General features: G+C 39.8%; 1 protein-coding gene across 2 annotated transcripts in view; it reads right to left on the reverse strand.

Moving 5' to 3' along the window:
* Positions 1-25,669, reverse strand: part of LOC126334856 (probable multidrug resistance-associated protein lethal(2)03659) — a 276,184-nt gene that overhangs the window by 14,176 nt on the left and 236,339 nt on the right. For both annotated transcript variants that reach the window (XM_049997525.1, XM_049997526.1), the window contains one exon: positions 8,817-8,946. In XM_049997525.1, coding sequence (XP_049853482.1) covers positions 8,817-8,946 — 130 coding nt within the window. The remainder of the gene's footprint in view (positions 1-8,816; positions 8,947-25,669) is intronic.

Here is a 25,669-nt window from a genome sequence, read left to right on the forward strand (position 1 = left end):
ACATCAATGAAAATTAACAATAAAATTAAGAACAAACATAAACAATCCAGTAAATTAAGCATAAAAATTATTTAAAACTCAAATGTTATTACTGTACAGAAGAATAAGTGACTGATAAGTACTCACAAGAAAAATTGTACTTACTGATGAACTGATGTAATTATTCTAATGTAGTTTTTTATTTATTATGAATTTATTTATTAGTACACAAGGTATTTAAGCTGATATTAGTGTGGATCCTAAAAGATGTAGACAGGTCTATTTTGTGAAGTAGTATAGTATACACTAGTATAGTATAGTATATAATACTATAAAATGTTGTTAAAAATTTGTAAACGAAGAATACACACATACCAGAAACTCAGTGATTTTTCGTCTTTGGGTCTCATAAAGAATCTGTACAGTGTGAGAACTTTTCTTTGCATCTTTATTTCTACATCCTGTTGTATGTACCTGACATTCAAGTGTTGTGTGTGTAAATGTGTTAAAAATTCTGAAAACTAGGTACCTACTAGGGCCTGCAGGGAGAATAGTTAGCAGATGGTTCTATTTTTCTGCATCAAGAAGCCTATGCCATGAAGGTTCTATGATGTGTCAGGATAGAAGTTGTTAACTCTGTAATAGTAACTGCAGATAATTTTTATCATCAGATGTGTGCTGACATGCATAAGAATGGACAAAAGGATGTGTCCATTGTTCCATGTAGGCAAGCTGTGGGTAGTATGATATATCTGTCACTAGCCAACAGTGCCAGTCAGCATCTTGAGAAACCAATGAAAATACAACACTGGGAAAAGGATCCTAAAATATTTTCAAGGCACTATGGACTTTATTTTCCTACAAAACAAGATGATCACCTTCAGACCTACAGCAATGCAGACTATGCTGGTGATGTGGAAACTAGGAAATCCGCTATAGGTATGTTGTTATGGCTTAATGAACCCACTATTACATGTGATTCAAAAAAGAAGAGAATGGCAGCATTTTTTGCAACTGCTGTTGGATACAATGCACAAGAGTCACAAAGTGAGAGAAAATGTTTTTCATCTGAAAAGAAAGGTGCATTGGTCATTGGCATCCTTAAATTCTGTCACTGTTTTTTCATCAGTCAAAATCAACATGCAGCTAGGCATCCATTTCAAAAATAAGTCTGTTTTATTATTATTATATATTATTATTATTATCATCATCTGTATTATTTATTTATTACTCAGCTTCAGCTTCATCTTCATCTGTCACATCTGCCTCTCCTATTATTTTAATATTATGAAAGCCAAAATGTTGCTTGAAGTAATCAAACCAAACTGAGCTAGCCAAGAAAGGTGTTGGATCGACTTCTTCCTTTTGTTAAATTGGCATACAAGGTCTTGGCTTTAGCTTGGATAGCTGCTTCAGGCAGAGCCATGCACTATTGGTTATGATGCCCAGTCCACTGGCTCAGCTTTTTTTCCATTCTTTCCATCATTTTTCCAGCAAAATTTATGAATTTCAGTCACACTTAAGTTAAATGAAGATAGAGCAGTTTCTCAAATTGTTCCCGTATGTCATAAATAGTTCTCACAGTGGATTCAGTAAGTACCAAAGCACACTGAATGTGTAGCGATACAAAACTTCTAACCTTGTTTCTACTGAACATGACCTCCTTACACAAATCTTTCTTTTGACATGGACACCTTCTCTCCCTTACCCAATGTTTTAAATACAGACCCTGTCAAGTGCTCTACTGACCTGAAATCATGATTCATGTGTTGACAAACACAACAGAAGGTGCATGGTGAGAAATGCTGATGTATTAGTGCTTCCACATACTGTTAACAGAATGCAACACTGGAGTTAAAACTAAGCTCATGTATATGCAAGAATGTGGATAATGAATGTGTATATAATGAGGTCTATCTGTATGTATCTATAATGTGTAATAAAGCAAGTATGTATTCTATTCTTCAACATTTCTTTCAAATTGACCCTATACTTTAACTGAGTTTAAGCTAAAATACTGTGTGCATTAGGTTTGAAAATTTTATGCTAATCTACAAACTGAGCTTTTAATCTCCAACTGTACAAATATAGGTACAATTTCCTAGCCAGATACAAGACATTATTCAGTCAGAATATTATGATACAGGCATACTGTGGGAATGAGAAAGTCTAAGTCACATGAAGGGGTGCGACGAGTGTTGCTGATATTGAGAAATAATGAGGTCAAATCCATATGGGGAAAATGGGAAAAACTGCTGATTTCATTTACCCTAATGAGGGCAGAAAGTTGTAGCATCAAAACTAAAAATAAGAATCACGTAAATTGCAAGGCTCATCAGAAGTCCACATCCTGCCATTGTGAGCATCTAGTAAATGTGATTCTCATCTCTGACTCACCCCAGAATGTGCCCAATGGATGTGTGCACATGTCATAAAGTGTAGCTGATGGCAACCTGTGGCATACATGGCAGTATAGTACTGTGACAGAAAAACAGAGAGCACACCATGCAAATGCTCATAGGTATACCATCACTGACTGAATAATGTTCTCAATTAAGAGGCATGGGCATGTCATGGTTGAGATAGCTGATTAGGTGAATCATCTTTCAGTTACACTGAGTTACAGTTCTCTTGTATTTAACATTGTCTAAAAATATATTCTCTGATTTTTACTACAAAGTGAGAATGATGAAATAATTTTTCTCTTATATGGAAGACTACTGTAAATTTGTATCAAGCTATTTACAGTGTAATTTGTAGAAATTGATGTCTTTACTGACTGGACACAGAATTCTTCTTTTTGCCTTCTATCACCTTCTTCTATATTAAACTTTTTACTTATGTCATTTAAATTATTTCAAGCATATTTACAACTTTCTAGTATATATAGCCCTATACAGTGGAGCAGGAAGACTGATGACTTTTGAAAGAGGGATTTACAAAACTCTATTGCCAAGAATATTGCGTTGCTCTTACAGTTTTTTTCTAAGTTAAGAAAATGACTAAACTAGGTGACATATTACCCCAAAATGATCAGAGTAGGCAATTCAGACAGAATGAAAGATGTTAAAACAAAAACTAACTGCTAGAGCAAGAAGAAGAAAATATCAAGAGGGATTGTTAAATGTCCAAGGAAAACATAAATAATAACAGTGATGGTAAATGCAAATAGAGTACTGAGAATATTCTCTGATAAATTCCACAGAGAGCAAAATGAAGTCATGCAGGTATGAATGAAAAACTGCAGTAAAATAAAAATGGGATAGGGTGTCAATTACTTGAGATGAACACATTACCCTTAACAACAAATAAAACTGAGACATTTCAGTGATTGTGAGTTTATTACTATTTCCAGCAGATGACTTGGAAGTTTCAAGAATCATTAGGGAACTAAAAAAAAGACACAGATGGATTGGACAGAAAATCAGCAGAAATGTTTAAATATCTTACAAAGCCTCTGACATGTTGATAAATCCAGTAATGAAAGACAGAGTACTACCAAAATGCCTAAGGAGAAGCAATGTAGTAACAATATTTCAAGGAGAGGATAAAGGCTACACAGGAAACAACAGAAGCATAACTATTTATTACACCTGTTCAGTCTAAAATAGCAGAAACAGTCATTAAGAACAGAATGATAAATTTCATACTAAAATTGCAATGGCAAGTTTCATAACAAAGATAATTGGATCCCTGTATGATCAAAAAGTATCGAGTGTACTTACACCTTTACAAAGCTTTTTGTTGTGTCTTTTCTCCTAGAGAAACCACAAAGCTATGACATAAGAGGCAAAGATTCCATTACTATAAAACCTTTTCTTGTAAACAGACAGCAGTGTATAGAAAGAAAACATAAATCTGGAAATACTGAAAATGCGCGTAGGTTACACTGATTCTCTGGTGGTAAAGCATGAAGTAGCTCAGGGTTCAGTATTGGAACCTAGATTCTTTATCTTGTATATAAATTACATGCTCTGTGCTATAAATGAAAAGATGCTCATGTTGCTAGTGACACAACTCTACTAATGTGCAGTGACATAGTAAAGCACTTACAAAGGAGAGCCAGGGAGGATGTGCATATGGCAGACAAATATTTCAGAGAAAAAAAAGAAATCTATTCATAAATAAAAAGAAAAAGATACATGCACAGAAATTCAAACAAACAGAACTAACAACACAGAGGATTTTATTCTTTGCACTGGGGAAGCAGACCTAGGATAATTTCCTAGGAAGAGAGTTGGACAGACTTCTGCCATGGGCAAAACCACATTAACAAAATCTACTCAAATATAAATTCAAATATATTTTGCTGGGTATTGAAACTTAACTCAGATCATATTTTAGACATCTTCTGACATCCAGAGTGTAAAAAAGCTATTTGTGTCTTACATCTTGTGTTGTGTATTATGGAGAGGAGCAGGAGGAGGAATGGCATTCTGGCCTGAGATGCCTCAGCTGGCGGTCGTGTGCATGAGGAGTACTTGCTTGTGAATGTGAATGATGAAGACTGTGGCCAAAAGCTTTTTATGGTGAGTAGCAATCTGTTTTTTCATACATTGTTGATATTCCTACCTGGAGTTTCCATTGTTTGATTTAACTAAAACAAAAGATGTTTATGTACACTTTCTAATTTTTTATGCATATAATATAAAAGACGCTTCTATGAGTTTAATAAACTCATTTCAGATTAGAAGAAGAAAGATTAAAAATGGTGATGGGCCACATCATCTAATAAATACAACAAATACATGAGAAGTGAAGCATTTAGCAACTGTTAGAACTGAATCCACAATTTGCTCTTCGTAGCAGAAGGCTTGGGTATAGGCTAGACTTCTTTAAGACTTATAACAATGAAGCAGGTATATTTTGTGAATAAACATCCACTGACTGGCTATATTTTGGTTTTTATATTTTACTTCTGATAAATATCAGAAATGAATCTGAGGTCTAATCTATCTGCAATTTGATTTTTAGATTTCATTTTCAACATGTATCAGATATAAAATCTAAAAACTGAAATACAGAAGGCTAACAAACTTTTATTCATAGAACATATAACTTCTATTTTCTCTATGCGCGGCAAGAAAGCATTATGGATTCCTTGAAAAATTTTACAAAGTGTTTCATTTTTTGCATCTCTATTGCTATACACCTAGTGTGATATGTCCCACAAACTTCTGATTTCTTTAAATTTCTCCAGAAAAGGAGTTATTAAAGTTTTGTCTGTTTTGCACTCTGTCATGAATGATAGAACAGCATTTAATCCCATAAGCAGTGACAAAAGATGAACTTTTCTCAGGGGTTGGCAGGACAGTGCTACACATGAAAGAATTTGTAGGGTGAGTAATGGAGGAGATCAGCTGTCAGGTGGTCATACTTGACTGACATCATAACAAGAAAAGTTGGTTGATCGGTTGGCCAAAGTGTCTACATACATTCAGTATGTCAGTTGGTCAAAAGATGCATGTGTAGGGGCCTTAAGTGGTATTTTGTCTTTGGTTTTGTACACTGTAAAGAAATATTTCTGTACCAAACAGCATGCTGTAACATAAGCACGTAAAGGCTGTTGTAGCTGCAGAGGTACATTCATTATAAAACATATTTGAGATTCTTAATGATACAAAAGTAAAAAAAAAAAATAAGTTGTGTGATGTATGTAGTAATATTGTAAATTCTGTACATTTGTCCTAAAAATGTGAAAGTATTATGCCCATATACAGGGTGTTTCAAAATGAATGTAAGGGTTTAAAAGTTTTGTGGTATTTATTACATTTAATTTATAATTATAAATAATCATCAAATGAAAGAGCAACTCAAATACACTCCTGAAATTGAAATAAGAACACCGTGAATTCATTGTCCCAGGAAGGGGAAACTTTATTGACACATTCCTGGGGTCAGATACATCACACGATCACACTGACAGAACCACAGGCACATAGACACAGGCAACAGAGCATGCACAATGTCGGCGCTAGTACAGTGTATATCCACCTTTCGCAGCAATGCAGGCTGCTATTCTCCCATGGAGATGATCGTAGATATGCTGGATGTAGTCCTGTGGGACGGCTTGCCATGCCATTTTCACCTGGCGCCTCAGTTGGACCAGCGTTCGTGCTGGACGTGCGGACCGCGTGAGACGACGCTTCATTCAGTCACAAACATGCTCAATGGGGGACAGATCCGGAGATCTTGCTGGCCAGGGTAGTTGACGAACACCTTCTAGAGCACGTTGGGTGGCACGGGATACATGCGGACGTGCATTGTCCTGTTGGAACAGCAAGTTCCCTTGCCGGTCTAGGAATGGTAGAACGATGGGTTCGATGACGGTTTGGATGTACCGTGAACTATTCAGTGTCCCCTCGATGATCAACAGAGGTGTACGGCCAGTGTAGGAGATTGTTCCCCACACTATGATGCTGGGTGTTGGCCCTGTGTGCCTCGGTCGTATGCAGTCCTGATTGTGGCGCTCACCTGCACGGCGCCAAACACGCATACTACCATCATTGGCACCACGGCAGAAGCGACTCTCATCGCTGAAGACGACACGTCTCCATTTGTCCCTCCATTCATGCCTGTCGCGACACCACTGGCGGTGGGCTGCACGATGTTGGGGTGTGAGCGGAAGACGGCCTAACGGTGTGCGGGACCGTAGCCCAGCTTCATGGAGACGGTTGCAAATGGTCCTCGCCGATACCCCAGGGGCAACAGTGTCCCTAATTTGCTGGGAAGTGGCGGTGCGGTTCCCTACGGCACTGCGTAGGATCCTACAGTCTTGGCGTGCATCCGTGCGTCGCTGCGGTCCGGTCCCAGGTCGACGGGCACGTGCACCTTCCGCCGACCACTGGCGACAACATCGATGTACTATGGAGACCTTACGTCCCATGTGTTGAACAATTCGGCGGTACGTCCACTCGGCCTCCCGCATGCCCACTATATGCCCTCGCTCAAAGTCCGTCAACTGCACATACGGTTCACGTCCACGCTGTCGCGGCATGCTACCAGTGTTAAAGACTGCGATGGAGCTCCGTATGCCACGGCAAACTGGCTGACACTGACGGCGGTGGTGCACAAATGCTGCGCAGCTAGCGCCATTCGACGTCAACACTGCGGTTCCTGGTGTGTCCGCTGTGCCGTGCGTGTGGTCATTGCTTGTACAGCCCTCTTGCAGTGTCTGGAGCAAGTATGGTGGGTCTGACACACCGGTGTCAATGTGTTCTTTTCTCCATTTCCAGGAGTGTGGTTTCGTTTGTATACCACTGTGCAAATGGAATACTATGGAGCCAACAAGTGAGTGGAGGACATGTTGAGTAAGTGAGAGAGATTTTCACGAGTAGCCCCAAGATATCAGTTTGCTAGGCTAGTCGTCGTGAACTAGCAGTTCTAGTGAGGTATGTATGGAGGCTTTTAAGGAGATACTTTCTACAATGTTCTTATTATTTGCAGTTTTTACAGACTTTACACCCTACCGAACACGATTTACCTGAAAATATTGCAAACTAAATGTTACTGCATGACGATGAAGATCTTCAGTGATGAATTGACATTTCACCTAAGCGAAAATGTCACCACACATAATATGCACATCTGGGGGTCACCAAATCACTACAGGATGGTAGTAAATGTTTTATCTGTCATATCCTGGTAGAAAGTTTATCAGTGAAGTAACTGTAACTGGTTTTCTGGTTGGTTAAACAATGTTCTACCTGACTGCTAAACTGGTCGCAAGGGGCCAGATGACAGAGACTGTTTTGTATGATCCCCACCTTCACATGCGATCTGATGCTATTTCATTTAATGTATTATTTATAATTGTTAGTTTAATGTAATAAATACTCCAAACCCTTAAAACCTGTATATGCATTTTGAAACACCCTGAATATACAAATATATTGAGCTGAGGTTGGAGCAGGTTGATAAGCCTACCCTGTGAAAGGTAGAAGGAGGAATGTGTATATATTTTCTTGTTTTTACATCCATATGTAATGAAAAATGTAACATTAATATATATAGACTGGATGACATTCATGCAATGTAAATTTTCAGCAAATGAATATATAAATAAGGATAATTGTTGCAATAGAGATAAAATAATAACAAGTTACATTTAAATACCAAATTTTTCTGTAAGTATTGCTAGTGAAATTCTTGTTGTAGATACGACGAGTTTCAGTAACTAGTGTACATAAATTTATTGTGCTTGCTTTCTTAAATAAAAATTTGATGTATTTGGGCCTACACTGTAAATCATATTTTGTCATAAGTTTGATTATGACTATGTCCACAGCCTTCATGAAATTTTTACATGAAATCATTCCACTGTAGGCTGTTGAAACATTACTTATTGTGATTGCAGTTTTGCAACATGGTCATTTTCAAATATTGTGGCTGTTGTAATTTAAGTGTTTAGATCATTATTTCACCACATTTCTAATGTGTATGGTATATAGACAGCAGATAAATTCACATCATCAAATACAACTTCTGTTACACAGCTTTACATTATTGAGTGTGTTACAACATCCCAAAATGCTTGAAAATGACCATGTCTCAAAACTGAAATCACAATAAATAATGTTTTAACAGCCCAGAGCAGAATGATTTCATTTAAAACTATTTTGTTATATTCCAAGCAAAGTTTTCTTCTTTCATTACTTTGTTGCAGCTCTATAACTTGAAGTAATATCTACAACCAAAACTATGGACCCCAACTTGAGTGAGCTGTGTCTTATATCCTATTAGCATACAATCTTCTGCATCCAAATCTTTAAAAAACATGAATTACCTCTTCATATTAGTAAAATAATATTGTCTTCATGCTGGAAATGCATTCTTACCTTGAGTTTACCATTGTCCATAACTAGAACCTTATCACTGTCCATAATTGTATGCAATCGATGAGCAATGGTAAGTACTGTACACTCAGCAAACCTCTCACGGACTGTTTGCTGAATAAGTGAGTCAGTCCTGAAATTATAGTTATCATTCAGTCAAAATGAGATTTCAAAATGTGGGTACCTACCTAAAGCACATAAAATTAACTATACTTTAAAACAAACACTGATAAATTGCGAAATCTATTTGATCACATATATTATTAGAACAGCATATCAGAACAGCATGCCACTCCCCACCTCAAAAAACTATCCAATCTCCTGGTTTACCACCTCTGGAAAGGCAACTCACTTACCCTCCACAACCTTTCCAACAAACCTCAACCTCCTCTCATTGCACACAGACCCAGTCTCTCCCATCTACTCAATCTCACACTTCCGGCTCCACTTCCCCCAACAACTCAAAATTCTAGTCAACACAATCTGGAACCACAACACCCCAATGCAGTAGTTACCCTTTCCTCCAAACCTCTCTCCCAATCCGAAACCTCTGTCCTATCCAAAGGTCTCACCTTCAGCCCCACTCCCAGGTTCAACCAAACTGCCCTTGTCAAAGATTTACTGTCCTACACTCGTAGTCTCTGCTGGAAATATCACTTTGCCATGAAGAAAAATAATCCTGATCCCACTCCTAATGATCCATATCCCCAAGACACTATCCAAATTTAACCCTGCCTGGAACAGTTCCGTCCTCCATCACAGCGGGACCCACCTCCTCATCCTCAAAATCACCCTCTCCAAACCTTCCAGGAATTTCTCACTTCCAGCCTTGCCTTTCAATCTTTCTTGAAAAACCTTAATCCTGTTCCCATCATCACCATAGCCGAAGCCCAGGCTATCCGTGATATGAAAGCTGACCGATCCATCATCATTCTTCCGGCTGACAAGGGTTCCACGACCGTGGTACTTGATCGTCGGGGTATGTGGCTGAGGGACTGCGTCAGCTTTCAGACAACTCTACATACAAAGTTTGCCAAGGTAATCCCATTCCTGATGACCAGGTGGAGCTTCAAGGAATCCTCAGAACCTTAGGCCACCTACGAAACCTTTCACCTGACTCCACCAAACTCCTGACCCCACCGACACCTCGCACTCCTACCTTCTACCTACTTCCTAAAATTCACAAACCCAAACATCCCGGCCGCCCCATTGTAGCTGGTTACCAAGCCCCCACAGAATGTATCTCTGCCTACATAGATTAACACCTTCAACCCATTACATGCAGTCTCCCATCCTTCATCAAAGACACCAACCACTTTCTCGATAGCCTGGAATCCTTACCCAGTCTGTTACCCCCAGAAACCATCCTTGCTACCATTGATGCCACTTTCCTATACACAAATATCCCACACGTCCAGGGCCTCGCTACAATGGAGCACTTCCTTTCACACCAATCACCTGCCACCCTACCTAAAACCTCTTTCCTCGTCACCTTAGCCAGCTTCATCCTGACCCACAACTTCTTCACTTTTGATGGCCAGACATACCAACAATTAAAGGGAACAGCCATGGGTACCAGGATGGCCCCCTCGTATGCCAACCTATTTATGGGTCGCTTAGAGGAAGCCTTCTTGGTTACCCAAGCCTGCCAATCCAAAGTTTCGTACAGATTTATTGACGACATCTTCATGATCTGGACTCACAGTGAGGAACAACTCCAGAATTTCCTCTCCAACCTCAACTCCTTTGGTTCCATCAGATTCACCTGGTCCTACTCCAAATCCCATGCCACTTTCCTTAACATTGACCTCCATCTGTCCAATGGCCAGCTTCACACATCCGTCCACATCAAACCCACCAACAAGCAACAGTACCTCCATTATAACAGCTGCCACCCATTCCATATCAAACGGTCCCTTCCCTACAGCCTAGGCCTTCGTGGCGAACGAATCTGCTCCAGTCCTGAATCCCTGAACCATTACACCAACAACCTGAAAACAGCTTTCGCATCCCGCAACTACCCTCCCGACCTGGTACAGAAGCAAATAACCAGAGCCACTTCCTCATCCCCTCAAACCCAGAACCTCTCACAGAAGAACCCTAAAAGTGCCCCACTTGTGACAGGATACTTCCCGGGACTGGATCAGACTCTGAATGTGGCTCTCCAGCAGGGATATGACTTCCTAAAATCCTGCCCCAAAATGAGATCCATCCTTCATGAAATCCTCCCCACTCCACTAAGAGTTGTCTTTCTGCTGTACACTTAACCTTCGTAATCTCTTGGTTCATCCCTATGAAATCCCCAAACCACCTTCCCTACCCTCTGGCTCCTACCCTTGTAACCGCCCCCGGTGTAAAACCTGTCCTATGCACCCTCCCACCACCACCTACTCCAGTCCTGTAACCCGGAAGGTGTACACAATCAAAGACAGTGCCACGTGTGAAAGCACCCACGTGATTTACCAACTGACCTGCCTACACTGTGATGCTTTCTATGTGGGAATGACCAGCAACAAACTGTCCATTCGCATGAATGGACACAGGCAGACAGTGTTTGTTGGTAATGAGGATCACCCTGTGGCTAAACATGCCTTGGTGCACGGCCAGCACATCTTGGCACAGTGTTACACCGTCCAGGTTATCTGGATACTTCCCACCCACACCAACCTATCCGAACTCCGAAGATGGGAAATTGCCCTTCAGTATATCCTCTCTTCTCGATATCCGCCAGGCCTCAACCTCCGCTAATTTCAAGTTGCCGCCACTCATACCTCACCTGTCTTTCAACAACTTTTTTGCCTCTGTACTTCCGCCTCGACTGACATCTCTGCCCGAACTCTTTGCCTTCACAAATGTCTGTTTGTGTCTGTGTATGTGCAGATGGATATGTGTGTGTATGCGAGTGTACACCTGTACTTTTTTCCCCCTAAGGTAAGTCTTTCCGCTCCCGGGATTGGAATGACTCCTTACCCTCTCCCTTAAAACCCACATCCTTTCTTCTTTCCCCCTCCTTCCCTCTTTCCTGAAGGAGCAACCATCAGTTGCGAAAGCTAGAAATTCTGTGTGTGTGTTTAATTTATTGTGCCTGTCTACTGGCGCTTTCCCGCTTGGTAAGTCTTGGAATCTTTGTTTTTAAAACATTTTTCCCATGTGGAAGTTTCATTCTATTTTATTTTGATCACATATATTACTATATATGTCGCTTTTGTACATTCGTGAATTTCATTATGAAGAAAAGAGCTGTCTGCAGTCAATAAATTGGTGTATGCATCTCAAAGTAAATTGGATGTTTAGTGAATTCACATGGTTCACAGCAGGGATGGCTAGAGGACAAATGTAAGGGTGTAGAGGCTTATCTCATGAGGGGTAAGATAGATACTGCCTACAGGAAAATTAATGAGACCTTTAGAGAAAAGAGAACCACTTGGATGAATATCAAGAGCTCAGATGGAAACACAGTTCTAAGCAAAGAAGGGAAAGCAGAAAGGTGGAAGGAGTACATAGAGGGTCTATACAGGGGCGATGTTCTTGAGGACAATATTATGGAAATGGAAGAGGAGGTAGATAAAGATGAAATGGGAGATATGATACTGCGTGAAGAGTTTGACAGAGCACTGAAAGACCTAAGTTGAAACAAGGCCCCAGGAGTAGACAACGTTCCATTAGAACTACTGGTAGCCTTGGGAGAGCCAGTCCTGACAAAACTCTACCATCTGGTGAGCAAGATATATGAGACAGGTGAAATTCCCTCAGACTTCAAGAAGAATATAATAATTCCGATCCCAAAGAAAGCAGGTGCTGACAGATGTGAAAATTACCGAACTATCAATTTAATAAGTCACAGCTGCAAAATACTAACGCGAATTCTTTACAGACAAATGGAAAAACTGGTAGAAGCTGACCACGGGGAAGATCAGCTTGGAGTCCATAGAAATGTTGGAATGTGAGGCAATATTGACCTTACAACTTATCTTAGAAGAAAGATTAAGGAAAGGCAAGCCTACATTTCTAGCATTTGTAGACTTAGAGAATGCTTTTGACAATGTTGACTGGAATACTCTCTTTCAAATTCTGAAGGTGGCAGGGGTAAAATACAGGGAGCGAAAGGCTATTTACAATTTGTACAAAAAGCAGATGGCAGTTATAAAAGTTGAGAGACATGAAAGGGAAGCAGTGGCTGCGAAGGTAGTGAGACAGTGTTGTAGCCTCTCCCCAATACTATTCAATCTGTAAATTGAGCAAGCAGTAAAGGAAACGAAAGAAAAGTTCGGAGTAGGTATTAAAATCCATGAAGAAGAAATAAAAACTTTGAGGTTCCCCGTGACATTGTAATTCTGTCAGAGACAGCAAAGGACTTGGAAGAGCAGTTGAATTGAATGGACAGTGTCTTGAATGGAGGGTATAAGATGAACATCAACAAAAGCAAAACAACGATAATGGAATGTAGTCGAATTAAGTCGGGTGATGCGGAAGGAATTAGATTAGGAAATGAGACACTTAAAGTAGTAAAGGAGTTTTGCTATTTGGGGAGCAAAATAACTGAAGATGGTCGAAGTAGAGGGGATATAAAATGTAGACTGGCAATGGCAAGGAAAGTGTTTCTGAAGAAGAGAAATTTGTTAAGATTGAGTATAGATTTAAGTGTCAGGAAGTCGTTTCTGAAAGTATTTGTATGGGGTGTAGCCATGTATGGAAATGAAACATGGACGATAAATAGTTTGAACAAGAAGAGAATAGAAGCTTTTGAAATGTGGTGCTACAGAAGAATGCTGAAGATGAGATGTGTAGATCACATAACTAATGAGGAGGTATTGAATAGAATGGGGGAGAAGAGGAGTTTGTGGCACAACTTGACCAGAAGAAGGGATTGGTTGGTATGACATGTTCTGAGGCATCAAGGGATCACCAATTTAGTATTGGAGGGCGGCATGGAAGGTAAAAATCGTAGAGGGAGACCAAGAGATGAATACACTAAGCAGATTCAGAAGGATGTAGGCTGCAGTAGGTACTGGGAGATGAAGAAGTTTGCACAGGATAGAGTAGCATGGAGAGCTGCATCAAACCAGTCTCAGGACTGAAGACAACAACAACAACAACAACAACAACAACAACAACATGGTTCACTAACATGGATCTCACTCTGAATTCCCCCAAGAAGTATCTAGAATAGAATAGAATTTTTATTATCGCATGACATGTTATATACAATCATTTGATTGAAACATCGGTGACCTGTCAATGAATAATTCTAAGCCTACCTAAGTAGACCTTAAAACAAGGTACATTAAAATAAAGCATATGGGTGCACCCAGAAGCACATTACAACATACAAAACAGTTACATGTTAGATTTCTTCCTGTTTCTTAAAATTTCCATAGTGGTTTAAAATAACTCTTTTTAAGTATTTTTCATGTTTGTTTCTCTAGTTTATGAATATTGACATACTTTGAAGACCACATACTTTCATAAAAGTAGTATATATGTATACATCTAGATAGTTAGGTACGTAGTTTATGTGATACATAGTTTGTAAGTATGGACATACATAAACAGTACATATACCTCCATTGAAAGGGAACATAAGCATACACATAGAATGTAATGTAGAAAAAACAGGAAAAAAACCAAATATAATATTTCCTACTTGCCTTTCTCATTTATAAAATCATCCACTCTGCAATAGCATTTGGTTTTTAAATATTTTTCAGTGTTTGCACCTGTGGGTTCTAGCTTGCAGTCGTTAAACTTTGAACACATTTTATTGCTAAGCTTCAAAACCATGTCATATGGAGTATTTTCAAATAATGTTAGTCTGTGGTGAGGTAACATGTAATCTTGTTTGTGCTTTGTTTCATAAACATGTGTAAATGAATTTCCTTTAAAAAGATGTGGGTTTTTTAACTCGAAGAGAAGTGTTTCATATATAAACATGAAAGGAATTGTCGGTAAGTCAAGGCTTGCAAATAAAGCCTTGCATGATTGTCTATTGTTTATTCCAGTCATAGCTCTAATAATTTTCTTCTGTAGCTTGAACACTCTGAGGAGGCTTCCTTTTTCAACTCCCCAAAAAATTATGCCATGTCTTAAAGCTGATTTAAAATAAGTGTGAAACACAATTTTCCTAACAGCTAAGTCAGTTACTTCATTTAAAACCCTCATTGCATAAACAAAACTATTTAACTACTTCAGTAAGCAATCCACATAATCAGTCAATGTCAAGTTTTTGTTTACAGTCACTCCCAGAAATTTAACAGATTCTACAGTTAACATTTCTCTACCTTCATAGCTTAAGTGTGATATATATTCAACAGTTTGTTTGGTCCTGGAGTGTCCAATTTGCGTTTTAAATAGGTTTAGCTTCATAGCATTATTATTTATCCAGTTTTATTGTTCTAGAAGGATCTGTTTCGTTTTTTTGTGCTAGTTCTTCAGTGTTTTTACAGCAGACTACTGCTGCTGTGTCATCTGCAGACAGAATTGTATCTGACCTGGCATGTCATTTATATAGTATGGACCCCTGGAGTACAACTGCTTGTATTTCCTTGCAGATAGAGCACGCTTTCTCACCCTTATGTTGTATAAGTACCCTCTGTTTCCTATTTTTTAGATACGAAGTGAACCAACTTAAAGATTTTTCATGGAAGCCATAAGAAGCTAATTTGAGGAGCAGCTGCTTATGATTTACCATATAAAATGCTTTACTAAGGTCACAGAAGATACCGGATACACTCTCCTTGTTATTGAGGCATCTGCTTATTTTAGTGATTAGTTCATTAATAGTATGAACAGTGCTTTGGCCCTTCCTAAATACATACTGATTATTAAGAATAATGTTATGTTTTTTGCTATATTTTTCTAGTTCATTACACATTGCTTACTCAAATACTTTAGAAATAATTGGTAGTATTGATACTGGGCAAAAATTTCATATCTCCTCTCGTTTGCCCTTTTTGAACTTCCGCATACTTCGGCCTGTCCGGAAAGCAGCCCTCATCAAATGATTGATTTATTATGTGACAGAGTTGGGGTGCAATATAATCACATCCTGTCTTTATTATTTTTGTTGACAGTTCATTCCAGCCCACATATTTGAGATTTTTTAGGGATTTTATAATGTTAGCCACTTTGTGGCAGGATAGATAAGTGAATTTGAATACTACTGATCTGTGACGCATTATATTGGGACTTATGTGTGTAGGAGGGAGATCATCAATTTTGTTAGAATTTATGACATACCTGTTGAATTCTTTGCAGATATGTCTGGAGTTTGTAATCATTTCCCATCTATTTCTAATTTATGATTAAAACTTTTTGTTTTTTCAGCACATAGTTCAGTCCTGACAATCTGCCATATAGCTTTTGATGTACACTCCTGGAAATGGAAAAAAGAACACATTGACACCGGTGTGTCAGACCCACCATACTTGCTCCGGACACTGCGAGAGGGCTGTACAAGCAATGAACACACGCACGGCACAGCGGACACACCAGGAACCGCGGTGTTGGCCGTCGAATGGTGCTAGCTGCGCAGCATTAGTGCACCGCCGCCGTCAGTGTCAGCCAGTTTGCCATGGCATACGGAGCTCCATCGCAGTCTTTAACACTGGTAGCATGCCGCGACAGCGTGGATGTGAACCATATGTGCAGTTGATGGACTTTGAGCGAGGGCGTATAGTGGGCATGCGGGAGGCCGAGTGGACGTACCGCCGAATTGCTCAACACGTGGAGCGTGAGGTCTCCACAGTACATCGATGTTGTCGCCAGTGGTCGGCGGAAGGTGCACGTGCCCATCGACCTGGGACCAGACCGCAGCGATGCACGGATGCACGCCAAGACCGTAGGATCCTACGCAGTGCCGTAGGGGACCGCACCGCCGCTTCCCAGCAAATTAGGGACACTGTTGCTCCTGGGGTATCGGCGAGGACCATTCGCAACCGTCTCCATGAAGCTGGGCTACGGTCCCACACACTGTTAGGCCATCTTCCACTCACGCCCCAACATCGTACAGCCCGCCTCCAGTGGTGTCGCGACAGGCGTGAATGGAGAGACGAACGGAGACGTGTCGTCTTCAGCGATGAGAGTCGCTTCTGCCTTGGTGCCAATGATGGTCGTATGCGTGTTTGGCGCCGTGCAGGTGAGCGTCACAATCAGGACTGCATACGACCGAGGCACACAGGGCCAACACCCGGCATCATGGTGTGGGGAGCGATCTCCTACACTGGCCGTACACTTCTGGTGATCGTCGAGGGGACACTGAATAGTGCACGGTACATCCAAACCGTCATCGAACCCATCGTTCTACCATTCCTAGACTGGCAAGGGAACTTGCTGTTCCAACAGGACAATGCACGTCCGCATGTATCCCGTGCCACCCAACATGCTCTAGAAGGTGTAAGTCAACTACCCTGGCCAGCAAGATCTCCGGATCTGTCCCCCATTGAGCATGTTTGGGACTGGATGAAGCGTCATCTCACGCGGTCTGCACGTCCAGCACGAACGCTGGTCCAACTGAGGCGCCAGGTGAAAATGGCATGGCAAGCCGTTCCACAGGACTACACCCAGCATCTCCATGATCGTCTCCATGGGAGAATAGCACCCTGCATTGCTGCGAAAGGTGGATATACACTGTACTAGTGCCGACATTGTGCATGCTGTGTTGCCTGTGTCTATGTGCCTGTGGTTGTGTCAGTGTGATCATGTGATGTATCTGACCCCAGGAATGTGTCAATAAAGTTTCCCCTTCCTGGGACAATGAATTCACGGTGTTCTTATTTCAATTTCCAGGAGTGTATTTATTGTTTGCATATGTTTTGCCTGTTTAACTACTCTAGCAATTTTGTATTTGTGTACATAGCTGACATGGTCTGCATCATGGTTGTTTTTCACTTTCATGTGCAGTATCCTCTTTCTAATACTAGAGACCCTGATGCCTTCAGTTATCCAGGAGTTCTTTTTACAGTTTTTGTCAGACACTGTTATGAAGGGGAAGCATTCATTGAAAACACTCATGAATTCTGATACAAAAGCATCATAGTTTGTGGTTACTGAGAACTGCTTGCTGGCTGAAGTTCCTGACTCGCTTCACTGTTACAGTTTTATCTAAATTTGGCAATGAGATAAAAATGGTCAGATATACCTAATTCTATGATGAACTTTTCTGCAGCACCATAGTTAATGCTGCTCACTATATTATCTATACATGAAGCAGAAGATGCTGTTAGTCTAGTGTACTCACTAAAGTTTAATGCTAAGCCATATGTAGATAACATGTCCTTCAGAGAAACAGCAAACCTCTCATCAGCTCTTATATTTATGTTGAAGTCAGCACAAATTATGAACTTTTTACACAACTTTTATACCTGCAACCTACCACCAAGATTTCAAATTTGTCTAAAAATGCACATGTAGCTGAATAGCCAGGGATATGACATATAGTTATATACTAATAATTAATATGCTGTATTCAAAAGTTCATTGCAGCAGCTCTCAAATAACAGTTCCTTGTTCAAGCTTAGTGATTCTTCAACTAGAATGCATGATCCTCCAAAACAGTTTTCTCTACAAAAACTCACTGCCAGTGTTAATAACTTCTTGAGTCATTTGTCTCAAGGAATAAAATTTGATTGATAAATTCAACTCCTTTGTCAACAAAGGAACAATTCAATCTAAATCTAAAATTTTCCTGCATACAGCATCTTAGGAAGAAAAGAATCTGTTTTATGTGTTTTTCAGCAAAATACCCAGGCGATGAGACAGTGTGACACAAGGAGACCCAATTGGGAATATCTGGATGGGGATTTCCGGATGCAGTATTTGCTTTACAACCAATGAAAACCCCGAAAAACCTCGGTCACAACAAGAGGGTAGGTTGGGAGAGGGTGGGGGGTAATGGCAATATTCTTACTACAATCCTGCGATTGTGTGTACCAGGCAAAAAATATGAAATTCTCACATATGTGTATGCGTATTTTTTAAAATTTGTACAGAGTTTCATACTCGACTTCTGTGGCTGCCCTCATTGTCACTTACAGGAAATCGGATAATTGTAACTTACCAGAGCAATTTTTTCCATCGTTTCTTATCTGCAAGGAACACGCAGACCACATGTGGATCCAGAAAGATTGTGACTGCAGATTTTAAAATACGATAAATTTCTTGTGAAATATTACAGTTGGCTTGTTAAGATTGTATTTAGTTCACCTATAGCTCTTAAATGATGCTTCTCAGCTCAGATTACACTGAACTTCTGTTTGGGTTGGTATCACATTTCTTTTACCAGGTAGTCTGTCATGCTCATTTATTAAGAGTGTTAAGATTTCCCAATTGTCAAGATCTGCCAGTTATATCTCATGGCAGGCTGTCTGATTATGCTTCTATAAAAGTAAGGAACTATCCTGGGGCATCTAACACAAAATGAATTGTAAGTTGTCTATCTAATGGCTTCCAGGGGCACATAAACAGTGAACAAATTTTAAAATTTTAAATCCTGACTTAAGCTACTCATTAGGAGGCACAATCTTTTGTGAAAACTTCACCACAGTGAGATATGTATTACAGTTATAAACTGTGTGTATATCTCGAGGCAGCATAACTCATTGCATTCAGATAGCCTGATTATTTTCATCCAGTATTTGCAAAGGGGGACACTTAATGACTTGCAATAAACTGCACACATAATTTCAAACCTTTTTAAAACTTGTTCTTGCTTACTCCCCCACAACTAACAACTAGAAAAAAGTTTATCACTTACTGTATCAGGAATTTGCATTTATTATTTTTCTAGTATTACCCGTATTCACAATGCATTTTACAGACAGTGTCCACTGAATATAACTGCAAAATTATATCATGTACAACACATGGGTCATAAGATATGACATCATAAACATAGCGAAGCATGAAAAACTAGCTTTTGCTTCAAACAGAGCACCAACTATCCAGAATATACTGATCCAGTGTTTAATAATGAGAGCAGGGACACTGTATTACTTATGAAAAGAATTGAACTTAAGAAAACTCATCTTGCCTGGAGACATAGAAAGCTATTATCAGTAACAAAGAATCAATTGCAAGAACTCGAACTACCAAAGCATAAACTGCAAAAAATTGACAATGTTCGTAAATCTCACAATGTGACAAATTATCTTTCAGAGATCTGTAGTTAATGATCTTAATATCTGTAAGGTATATTATGCTGTTTTTCTTTTATCAGTGAACAACATCATCTGTTACTAGTGTACTGCTAACTTCTGAAGCTATTGTCACAGTTTTATCAGGTTTCCTGTCGAGTACACCCAAGTACGGGGGAGGGGGAATCAACAGATAATTGAACTGTTATGAGCACAACTGAAATTTGAGACATTAAGTCAGAACATTTAAGATTTAATTACTAATGTTTTAAGCAATCCCTTATTTTAAAACTTAAATTGACTGACTTTCAAATGAGGCTCCTGAGCAACATTCTCATTTTTCAATTTAGAACATGAAAGATTAACAAAATATATGTCAATTAACCATGGTGCCAACTTATAACAGTGGAATAGTCAAGAATGAAAGCCCTAATGACGGAAATAGTCACTTAGAATTAAGGCTCAAATAGATAAATCTCAGATACCCCTTGAAGGTGATGCTGTTAAATAGGTAATCAATGTATTTGTTGATGTACTTGCTCCATATGCAAGAAAATTTCACACTCAATGCAATGGTACAATACTTGTACTGGTAATTTAGTTTCTTAAATACCATAATGTTTATCAGATACAAGAAGCACTGTAACATGTTCTTAATGCTCAAATAGTCTTAAGAAATATGAAGCTCCTGTTCAGGTGCTTTGGGATAAAATAGAAATATTGTCTTTACTTGTGGAATTAAATGATATATCAGAAACTGAACAAAAGCTGTTATGCAATGCTATACCTTCCCTTGGATTCAACAAAACTCAAAATTATTTTGACCTTGATTGATGTTAAGGACAAGTAACTTTTTTGCCAAAGATATAATTTAAATAGCTGAACAATTCCCACCTCACTGAATCAAGTCAAATTGATGTAGCAACAGAAAATCTTCCATACTTTATAGTGTCCAAAAGAATTTTATATTAATGCAGAGCAAGTAACATAACCCCTACAGTGGTTGTTAGAAAATTAGAAACATCTTTTCCCAAAATGATTTATATATCAGAAACAGTATACATTGCAGATCAGCCTCATGTTAGACTTAAAGCTAGTGGCAATCTGTTTGTGATGGTTCACCAGACATGTGACCACAAATTAAACATGGGCACTATCAACAAAACACATTCCTAAAGGCAGGAAAGCTCTATAAATTAGGAGAAACATTATATTCAGCAAAAATTAAAATCTTAGCCTTGCAAAAAACAAGAATTTCCAGCAAGAACACCATGGATTTTGGAAGTAAAGAGTGTTCAGAAGTAAAACAGATAAAACGTTCTACAAACGCCCATCCCATCTGGTTGTGGTATTTGCAGTTTCAAAGTTAATCTTGAGTCCACAACTGAGATTACTCTGAGAACAATAGATAATTGACTATTTACTTCAAATGTGAAAATAAAATGTAGTCAATAGGTAATACACATTTGCTGATCTAATGTAGCAATTCGAGAATTTCTGTGTAAATTCTAGAACCACTCAGCCTTCTAATGTCTCGGACACACAATATTCTGGATATGAGTGTGGGATGGTAGAATCCTACCTACTGCACATCACATGTTAGTGTGTGCAGATTTAAAATCAGTTGCATGGAGAAAGTAGACCAGTGGTCGGACGGCAACAACAATTACCTGTTGGGCAATCCGTAGATGTTTTAGTGAGTGTGTAAGGAAGAACCATTGAGTTTATATACAGCCCTATGCTTATAGTATCATTGACTATTGTTATTAAAACAGAACAGCTGAAAAAGTACTCTTGTAGACTCTTGACGCAACCTCATTTGAGGCAAGACTCATTTTTATGATTCCTGTTAAGAAAGGTCATGGTATCCAAGAAAATGTTCTTTTAACTGTAATTCAATTTGTTTCTAACATCCAACTATATAAAAGACTTGCAGGAAGTTACAAATTCATGTGGAAAGTGGAATTTTTATTGTGTATTGTGGTCAAATACATCGTTAGTTGATGAAAAGTAAAGTTTTTATGTCTACTTATTTCATAAGTAGAAAGAGTCTAAAAATTCCTGTACCTAGCATTATTCAACAGAGAAGAAGTCAAGAGGGTTTCCAGCAGCCAGTTACCCAGTAAAGAAGAGTGGCTGCAAATTCCAAGTAAGTCATCTCGTAAAGAAGTGGAAAGTGGTTTGGGGGAATATGCTGATATAACCCAGATCCACACTCACACTTTAAGTCATCAGAACGTTAGACTAACAATAAAGTAGATAAAATCCAGAAGAAGTATATAAGTCTTGGAATGTGCTTGAAAATATAATCTCCAAATTTCTACAGTCATATAAAAATGCTAATGGGCACTTTTAAATCACTGTTATGGAAAGAGAGAAAATTCAGGAAAATGGAATAGTAACAAATAAAAAAATGTAAATGATATGACTTTAAATGCGAACATTTTTAGTTTAGGCTTTACCGTGATTGTTACTGACATTAAATGAAACAAAAAGTTCACTGTTACCAGTCACCATTGGTAACAGTGAACTTGTTGTTTCATTTAATAAATGATATGATGCTGACAACAATAAATGAAGCTTCTTACTCAATCAGACAAACAAAAATACAATATGAGGGCAGTTGTGACTGTGAAATTGAATAAAATTTCCAAAAGAATAACACCAGAATTATTTATACAACTAAAACTCAGCCAAATAGGTACCAGCTGCAAAATACCTGCTTCCAGAAAGGAAATGGACAACCAAGGTAATTACAGAGACTTTTCTAAATATTTCAAGAAACTTCTAAAATGCATTAAGCCCACATAAAGATTTCCATCACAAATTGTTCTAAAAACCAGTCCAAATTGACAAGCACCAAGAGAACAGGAAATTGGTAGAGAAATCAAAATTTACAAAGCAGTAGTGAAGATGGAACTATCGCAGAACTCCTGAGTCTTCTGGCCCAAAAACATTAAAATAAATTACATGTATCACAGTTGACCCATGAAGCCATTTCACATTTGAAAGAATTAACCCATTTGTGTCATAACATTAATCTATTTACACACATAATAACTGATATGTAGATACTGTGTTGAAACATAAAGTCCAAATCTTTATATACTGTTGTTATTATTACTTAAAAAAAGCTCAACTGTACTGTCAGAAATAAATTATGGGAACCACTGACTCAGTTTGGAAGAGCAGCAGCAGAATATGGTACTACACTGGGCATGGGGAAAGGACTAATTTCTTGTGAGAGTGCTGACACAAATTGTTGAAATGTGACATATGCCTGGTTCTTTCTGTCTGTCTGTCTTCTGTCTCTCTCTCTCTCTCTCTCTCTCTCTCTCTCTCTCTGTATAATTGTCCTGTGAATCTTTTGTCAAAACATGGTGACTAATGAATGGCAAAATCTTCAGGTAGATATATCAATGCTGAACTCTACCTGTGCTCAATGCTGAACTCTACCTGTACTGCAGTGTTTTAATGTACAGTCCTGGAAATGGAAAAAAGAACACATTGACACCGGTGTGTCAGACCCACCATACTTGCTCCGGACACTGCGAGAGGGCTGTACAAGCAATGATCACACGCACGGCACAGCGGACACACCAGGAACCGCGGTGTTGGCCGTCGAATGGCGCTAGCTGCGCAGCATTAGTGCACCGCCGCCGTCAGTGTCAGCCAGTTTGCCATGGCATACGGAGCTCCATCGCAGTCTTTAACACTGGTAGCATGCCGCGACAGCGTGGATGTGAACCGTATGTGCAGTTGACGGACTTTGAGCGAGGGCGTATAAGTGGGCATGCGGGAGGCCGGGTGGACGTACCGCCGAATTGCTCAACACGTGGAGCGTGAGGTCTCCACAGTACATCGATGTTGTCGCCAGTGGTCGGCGGAAGGTGCACGTGCCCATCGACCTGGGACCGGACCGCAGCGACGCACGGATGCACGCCAAGACCGTAGGATCCTACGCAGTGCCGTAGGGGACTGCACCACCACTTCCCAGCAAATTAGGGATACTGTTGCTCCTGGGGTATCGGCGAGGACCATTCGCAACCGTCTCCATGAAGCTGGGCTATGGTCCCGCATACCGTTAGGCCGTCTTCTGCTCACGCATCGTGCAGCCCGCCTCCAGTGGTGTCGCGACAGGCGTGAATGGAGGGACGAATGGAGACGTGTCGTCTTCAGCGATGAGAGTCGCTTCTGCCTTGGTGCCAATGATGGTCGTATGCGTGTTTGGCGCCGTGCAGGTGAGCTCCACAATCAGGACTGCATATGACCGAGGCACACAGGGCCAACACCCGGCATCATGGTGTGGGGAGCGATCTCCTACACTGGCCGTACACCTCTGGAGATCGTCGAGGGGACACTGAATAGTGCACGGTACATCCAAAACGTCATCGAACCCATCGTTCTACCATTCCTAGACCGGCAAGGGAACTTGCTGTTCCAGCAGGACAATGTACGTCCGCATGTATCTCGTGCCACCCAACATGCTCTAGAAGGTGTAAGTCAACTACCCTGGCCAGCAAGATCTCCGGATCTGTCCCCCATTGAGCATGTTTGGGACTGGATGAAGCGTCGTCTCATGCGGTCTGCACGTCCAGCACGAACGCTGGTCCAACTGAGGCGCCAGGTGGAAATGGCATGGCAAGCCGTTCCACAGGACTACATCCAGCATCTCTACGATCGTCTCCATGGGAGAATAGCAGCCTGCATTGCTGCGAAAGGTGGATATACACTGTACTAGTGCAGACATTGTGCATGCTCTGTTGCCTGTGTCTATATGCCTGTGGTTCTGTCAGTGTGATCATGTGATGTATCTGACCCCAGGAACGTGTCAATAAAGTTTCCCCTTCCTGAGACAATGAATTCACGGTGTTCTTATTTCAATTTCCAGGAGTGTAGATTTTTTTTCTTTGTATTCTTCCTGTTCGTACAGTGCATAATTGAAGCAGAAATGCTTATCTAGCCGTCCACTGCCTATACAATTGTGGGTAACCACCTGGAAAACATACTGAGGTTGTACAGCAGAACTGAACCAGTAGAATATGGGCTCAAAATGAGACAGCACTCAACCTCCACAATCTAACAGTCTTGATTCCTTACCACACAGCCACCTTCATCGCTTAACAGTTTCATTATTCCAGTGCAATACAACACACAGCGTGACATTTAACTATTTATGTGCCTAACCAGTAAGTTTTCCTTTGCTATGTGATTGAAGGTGAACTGAAATAAGTAGCTTTGATATGTGTGCAAAACATTTAGCAGACAAAGGAAATTCTGGATGACTGGAAAACTGCATTGACACACCCACTAAATAAGATGGGAGACAGAACTGATGTTAATAATTATAAGAAGGATTTCCCTTCTCCCAGTCACATATGAAATGCCATTAAAATGTCTCCTGAAAAGAGACAACAACAGCAACTTGAATGCAAAAGTGGCAGATTTAAAAAAACATTCCAGACCAAATAGTTCTTGCCCATTCAAATTTTAATCTGAAATTAATCCACAGACATAAAAATTTGAGATATGAAAGTAGTTTGCAACTTTGTAGATTTTTCAAGAAGTTTATGACTCAGTGGACCACAAGTCTCTCTTTCAAATTATCAAAGAACAAGGTCTAAATCTTCAGATGACTGCAGTTATTAGTGAAACACTAAATAGTACAAAATCTAAAGTAAAGTTCAAGAGAGAAATTTTGAAACTTAAACAGAAGTGAGATAAGGT

Source organism: Schistocerca gregaria, chromosome 2, assembly GCF_023897955.1.
Source record: "Schistocerca gregaria isolate iqSchGreg1 chromosome 2, iqSchGreg1.2, whole genome shotgun sequence".
In the NCBI taxonomy this organism is placed as follows: domain Eukaryota; kingdom Metazoa; phylum Arthropoda; class Insecta; order Orthoptera; family Acrididae; genus Schistocerca; species Schistocerca gregaria.